The sequence below is a fragment of the Chelonoidis abingdonii genome, chromosome 3, assembly GCF_003597395.2.
Source record: "Chelonoidis abingdonii isolate Lonesome George chromosome 3, CheloAbing_2.0, whole genome shotgun sequence".
Classification (NCBI taxonomy): Eukaryota; Metazoa; Chordata; order Testudines; family Testudinidae; genus Chelonoidis; species Chelonoidis abingdonii.
In genome coordinates this window covers 14,174,755-14,181,852 of record NC_133771.1, presented here as the reverse complement: position 1 = coordinate 14,181,852, position 7,098 = coordinate 14,174,755, and the positions used below count along the sequence as shown (strand labels likewise).

The window sequence follows — 7,098 nt, the reverse complement described above, 5'->3', positions numbered from 1 at the left end:
AGAGAATGGACAGTGAAGAAAAATTACAATGTAAGTAGGTGCCAGTCCGTGCCTGTGCCTCTCACACTTTATCTGCTTCAAACTTCCCCTTTCCAGGGTTTTGTTCTTGTGGTTTACTTAAGTGGCAACATCAAAACATAACCCTGAGCTGGTTGTTCAGAGGGAGTTCCCCCCTTTGAGTTTCTTTCTGAGGCAGAAATAACCTCCTTCTGAATTGGAGATAATAAGAGCCACCTGGTCTGTCTGTCATTGAGTCAGCAAAAAAACTCAACATCTCTGCGTAGAACCTGACATTCTATTACACAAATATTATTTAAAATATCATTTTCAACTTCTCAGAGCATTTGTCTTCCTCTCTGGTTCCCCTGGAAGAGTTCACGTAGATGCTTTCATCATGGTATTTTAACAGGAGCTTAATCTGGCTTATTTGTCTCATCCAGTCAAGCTGTTTCTAACAGAAGAGCAGCTGTGGGACTGGGAGAAGGTGGGACTGGAGTCTTAATTCCATGCTTGAATTGAATCCAAGTGTAAAGAGGTTAGCTGGGGCTCGTCCCTCGGTGGGGCAGCGGGGAGCCATACTGCCTCACTATGCACTGTTGATGTCCTGGAGGGAATTAGTCTGGCCACGGGAGTCTGCTTTGGCGGCCCTTGCCGCAACTGAAATAAGCACAATATGTCCAGGCCCTGGGTCAGGGCAGGACAACAGTGAGTCAGACGCTCAGGCCCTCAGGCAGGGGCTAAGCAATAGTAACAAAAACAGTAGCAATAAGTCCAAGCCGTGGGTCAGGATGGGGCAACAATGAGTCTGGCGCTCAGGCAGGGCTGAGTAATAGCAATGCAAACAGTAGCCATGGGTCAGGGCCGGTCAACAAGGCGTCAGGCGCTCAGGCTCTCAGGCAGGGCTGAGCAGTAGCAATGCAAACAGTAGCAATGAGCCCAGGCCTCCAAGCGACCTGGGAGAGGGGGAGACTGCTCCGCGAGTTGGATGGCTGGGGGACACAGACCCTCCCACTCCACTGGGTCCCAGCGCGGGACCCTAGCAGCAGCAGAAGACCCAGTGCTGTGTCAGTGGGGATCCTGACCGCAACACGCTGACATGGGCTCTGGCAGTGTTGCAGCCAGACTAGGCTCAGCTGCCCCTGGGCTACTTCCAGCCCCCTCTCATGGTACCTGGGTCATGGTGGTGTCCCCTGGGGGGTCCAGCGCCATGGGTTCCTTGGGGTAGTTGGCGAGAGGCAGATCCAGTAACTCCTCTGGGTAGCGGGCGTGGGGCAGGGCAGGCCAGTCTTTGGGTGTACCTAGGACTGCAGGGGCGTCCCAGTCGCGGGCCAGGCTGGAGGCAGTTGGCCTCCCCAGTGGCTGTCTCTCCAGTGAGTTCTGAGGTTGATCCTTTGTACTTCCAGGGCACCGTCTGACCCTCTGAGGGGCAAGCTTAGAGCTTCCTAGCTCCACTCACTCCGGTGTCCAGAAGGGATTGTCCCTCTCTGGGGTGGCAGGGAGCCACACGGCCTCACTACACCAAGCTTCTTGTTCATAGACAGAGATCAATGGCCATGTCATAAATGAGCTGTTTCATTTCTTCATACAAATGCTGTCAGGTGATAGACGAGACTTCGGTCCTTTAATTCTATTGATTTCTTGTTCTTTGGTTCTTTCTTGAGCATCCGTGTTTGTCAGGAAAGTTAAAGATGGGTCAGTTTCGGTGGGACTCTACCACAATGTTTTGCATATAAACCATTTTTAAATGTATTTGTTCTGTTCTTTTCATTTTAACCCAGGAAGAAATAACCACAGTTGTGCAGACTGCCGAGAACACAGACGAGAATATTCAGAGCCTGCAGGACAAAATCCAGACTCTCAGGAACCGGTTGGAGGAAGCTGAGGACAAGGCTAAGAAGGTATCTTATAACAAGATTTGCTACATTGATGCCAGGAGGGCATGTTTCTGGAACCAACCAGTACATGATCTCTCAGCAGAGGGCCTTGTGTAGGAGAGACACACCTGGCATTAGGTGTGTGCATTTTCAAGGATTTCTAAACATCAGGATTTCTGTTTTTCAGGACTAAGAAATTAGGAGGATAGTGGCCGTAAATAATCTGTTTGCACCTGTGATCACATTTCATTTTTGTTGCTTCTCTAGTTGTTCCAGAAAAATGGTACAGGGGTCCTCAGTCTTCCAGAACTCCCAAAGCACAGCCTAACAGCACCCATTCTGCAGGTGAGCAGGGACAGGGCACCATGTTTTCAGAGACCTTCCAGACAATTAGGAGGAGACAACAGAAACCACATTGCCCTTTCTAGCAGGAACTATCTGCATTTCCCCTCTCCTGGGCAGAGCAACGTGTTTGTGTTTGAACAGTCTGTAAAATACTCTGAATAAGAACTGTTTGCCTATCCCTGATCACAGAGAGAAGTTTATTAAATGGTCCTTTGTGAGATATTTCCATCCAAGTGTTAAGGATCACTATCCTCATGTCACCTTGTTGACAGCTGGAACTGCACTGGAAATAAAGTCTTATTGGATGGAATTTCTCCTGGACCCTTAATGGCTTGTCTACACATAGCAGCAATGTGCACTGGGAGAGGGGGGGTAATGTCTGAAACGCACTCCCGTAGTGCGCAGTGTTGCTCCCTGTAGACATGCCTTAAGTGAAATGGATATGTCTTGTATTTCTATCACCCATTCTCCATTTTCCTTCCTTTCTTCCGTCTGCAGGAGGAGATTCTGAAAATCCAAGACCAGAAAGGTATTCTGAAGGACCTAAGCACCATCCAGCACTCACCTGAGATGAAGAACATGTTGACCCTCCTTGAACAGGCCTATGAGAAGGTGGACTCCCTTTGAGGAATCTGTACATGAAGTTATGCTGAGGCAGGCTTTATTTCATGGTCCAGCAGGTGTTGATCCTGTGACAATGTTTTTTGCTTCTGAAGACTTGCCTTCTGCAATCACCAAGTGTCTATTAGTCAATCTTTTATTAGCCAGATATTGGCACAATATATTGATCGTTGCCCAGTGGGACATTAGTGACATGCTGCTTTTTCACTGGCTTAAAGACCAGACATATAGAACCTAGCTCATCCAGAAAAGGAGCACTTTTAAATAGTGTATATATTATCTATTAATAAACTGGGTTATGGCTGATATTTTCCATTTTCAAACATTTTTTTGTGGTTCAGAGAACTGACTGACAAACAGCAGATTCCATTAGCTCTAATATTGCATTAAAAGGTCTGGATTTCTTTTCTTTTCTTTTGGAAAATTAGGATTGTTTCATTATATTAGGCCTGTCATGCCAGAGATATGACTATATTCGCTTTATGGACTCAACATTCACTCTAAAGAGAAAATTAAATCCTATTTGAAGTTGAATGATATAATAGATATTTTATTTAAAGAATAGTTGCTAAGCCACAATAAATACCCCCTTTTCAAGAAAGTTAGATCTGTCTTTAAATGTAAAGCAAAACACCTATGTGATAACCTGAAGTTAAAGAATCAACATTTCATTTGATCAGCTGGACAGTATTCCTTACACCAGGCCTGCAGAACTCGTAAAGCGGCGAGGGCCACATTACTTCAAAGAAAACAGCTGAGGGCTGAAACCCCCTGGCCCTGCAGAAACACCTCCCCCAGCACCTCCCGGCCCCACGGAAACACCCCATCCCAGCGCCACCCAGCCCTGCAGCAACAAACTCTCCTTCCCCAGCGCCGCCCCACCAAAACAGCTGTGGGCCAAAAAGGAAGGTTGGGGGTGGGGAGGTGATACTTGATTTTAAATCAGCCAGGGGCTCCAGGCTGAAGAGGTGGCTGGGAGCCCTCAGGGGCAAATTAAAGGTCCCAGGGCTCCGGCAGTTGGGGGAACCCAGAGCTTTGCGGGGCTGGTGGAGGGATTTAAAGGGCCCAGAGCTCCTACCGCTGAGGGGAGCCCGAGCCCTTTACATCCCAGCCCCAGCCCATCCGCTGGAGCCGCAGCCGGGACTCAAAGGGCTCTGGGCTGCCCAAGGCAAGGTGAAAAAGAAGCTTTAAGAGGCAGGTCAAAGAATGTAAGGCACCAGCCTGAGGCCTCATACTTTCGCAATGAGACATTCAGTCTTGCCATGTTGATATCATTTAATCATCTGCTTTGTCCAAAATTTGCATAGCCTGAACATTAATGGAATAGATATGTTTCAAACAGTTCTGTCATTTTCATATCCTGTAGGAATGAACAACCTGAACTAAACAGAGATATTCTCCTGCACAGAGGAAACTGATCCAGCTGAGCAATGAAAGAAAAGCAATGTGGAGAGACAGAATTCCAACCCTTTAAATCTCTTGATCTTCTCTTCTACTAAGTGCTACTCTGTGCTTTATCACCTCTTTATTAGGGCCTGACTCAGCCAATAGCACTAGGCAAAAGAGTGTAGAAGGGTGTGTCTGTTAGAGAAAGGAACGCTCCCCCTGGGAGTGCATGTGCAGGAAGAGGTCTCGGGTGTATAGAGATTGCCTGTTAGAGGGCTTTCCCTTCACCCTCTCTTCTGGTTCTTGTCACACAGACAGAGAGCAGATGACCAGAAGTCCAAATTGCAGACAATTCAATGTTTATGGGGATTAGTTCCAAACAAACATATCCATAGCTCTACACACCAGCAGAGTTTGTTTTGCAGTGTTCTGTTCCCAGCTCCAGCCCTGCAGAGCATTTACCCCATGTCCCCCTTCCCACCTCATCTTTCTTAGCGGGCCCAAATATACCTGCAGTGCATGCCCACAGTCCCACCCCTTACAACATAAGGTTATGTTCCATTTTGGCCTGGGATCTTCTACCCCTTTTGCACCCCATGGGAGGGGTAAAGAGTGAGGTGATGCTTTGGTCAGGGATGGGCGTTTGTTTGGTCTTTTATACCACCCCCACCCAAGCCCCTTGGCATCTCCCAGCTGGTTGCTTGACTTTGCCATGAGATAGGGGTTGAGGCAATCTTAAAGTGTGCTCTCAAGTAACACTTTAACGGCTCATATCTGTTCCCACTGTACTGACAAATCCATCTGACGAGGCAGAAGTAACATCATAGTGTCTTTGTCCCTTATTTACACACTTTAGTATAAGAGTATAACACAAAATTCTAGCCCAGGCTAACAAACAGACCTACATACTAGCACTGCACCCCTTTATTTTCTTTTGGGACTCTCCTGCCCCGGTATCCCAGGAAAAGCATAGGATATGTGGCAGCATATTTCCTGATAGGCCCAGGTATCAGGATGGAATGTGCCGATGCTACAGTTGCCCCACTGCTCCCTGCACTTTTCCTCGTATGGACATACTGCACGTATATTCCAATGAGTGCATCAGACTCCCCCTAGTAACGGGCCCGAGAAGGCTGGGTCCAAGTTATCTGTTACACTTTGGTGGAGGACTATTTACATTACTTATGTGACAATTAGTGGTTGTACCTTGTCAGTCTGTGCCCCTCTTCACCACCACAGTAAATTAGCACACTTAACAATAAGCCAATAGCCACAATAATCCACGGTAATATGGTCAGCCCTGACCATTGTAATATAGTCCAACATCTGGGCCACTACCAGAAACACTGCTTTTCCCTCTTTTCAGAGGGGCAAGATCCTTTTAACACCCTTCTGGAGTATATATTTTTAATGTGTTTAATTGGTGGCAGTTGCATCAAGCTGGTCCTGCAGGTTTTGCTTGCCTTTGTCTATATCATGAATCCACTGAATGTCCACAGAGAAATGGGGTATTGTCCAAACCAGCTCGACCACTTGGTATGGAAGCAGGTAGTATGCACTGCTTTGATTGTCCACAGCAATGAGTTCCACAGATCCATTTGTGCACCAAAGTCCCGCTGGCAGAATATAAATGTGCCTAATTGTGCCAGATGCTAGTGCACTTGTACTCTTAAGTGTTACATTGCAGAATTAGGCACACTCCCAGCAGAACACTCTATATCCAATACATTACACCCAATTGTCCACTCCTTGCAACAGGCCATTGGGTCTGCTCCTCCATGGCCATCGGGGAGGGGCACATCCAGATATTTTCTATGGACAATTACTTAACTGAATTATTGTCCAACTTACACCGTTCCATCCTCCCCATCTATCCCCCAGTGAGTCCCAGCAAGCTCTTCCCAGTCTCATTATTCCCATAGGACTTATTGGGACCACCTTAGTTTGTTCCATTTCAAGGTACCACACTAACTATTACAAAGTGCTAGCCCCACAGTTGAGCATTTTGCATTCCCATACACACCACCTCCCCTGCCCAAGTTAGCCTTTTGAAGCCACCCCTTACCCATGTCACAAGGTTTCCTGTCCATTGAGTTAACCGCAGGTTCACCTCTGCTGCCCTCTTCCACCTCGTTGCAATTGCAGACAGCTGTTGTGCCAGTAGTTCGTGGATTTGCTGCTGGAATTTCACATCTTAGCTTATCAATTGCTTGGTTAACCAACTATCCCCCAGATTCCATACATCTAACCCTGTGGCTCCTGCTGCCCACAAATTCCTTTTCCGGCAACCATTCCATGTGTGTCCCCTCATCCACCAATTAAATTGTTGCGTCAACCCTTCTACGTATGTGCTGCAGTTGGGGGTGCACCCAGTCCACCTACCATTCTGGGGGGCTGTACCACCTATGTCATGGACTGAAAGGACACACTAAAAGCACCAGTTGCACCTGCTCCCACATGTTTGCCTGTCAGGAAGTATTTTGGCTCCAAGCTGCTGCCAGCTTAGATCAGGATTTTCCCCTCTTGGCATCCATAATACCTGTAGGGTTATATTAACAGCAACAATTGTTTCATCCCAGGCCAGGAAGTCCTTGGTTTCCCTTCGTGGGTCCACCTGTAAGATGCATGCAACATAATTTATGCATCCCCATTCTTAATCCCTATTCTGTGCCCTTTATTTGCATGCAGTGAACCCATTTTCACTCTCCACTTTCCTATAGCAGCAAGCTGGGCCCCAATCGGTCAAGGACTAGGTAAGCCCCGCCCCCCATTTAGGAGCTGGGAATAAATGGTGTTTTCCTGAGATCCAGAAATCACTTGATCTTCTTGCCATTGTGGTAATCTAGCCTCCAGTCCCAGACCTGGACTTTAG

General features: G+C 47.4%; 1 protein-coding gene across 1 annotated transcript in view; it reads left to right on the top strand.

Moving 5' to 3' along the window:
- CENPQ (centromere protein Q) overlaps positions 1 to 2,943 on the top strand; it is a 12,440-nt gene extending 9,497 nt beyond the window's left edge. The window contains exons 5-7 of the mRNA XM_075063503.1: positions 1,779 to 1,898; positions 2,142 to 2,219; positions 2,718 to 2,943. Of these exons, the coding sequence (XP_074919604.1) occupies positions 1,779 to 1,898; positions 2,142 to 2,219; positions 2,718 to 2,846 (327 nt within the window). The 3' untranslated portion in view covers positions 2,847 to 2,943. The remainder of the gene's footprint in view (positions 1 to 1,778; positions 1,899 to 2,141; positions 2,220 to 2,717) is intronic.
- Positions 2,944 to 7,098: the final 4,155 nt, after the last annotated feature.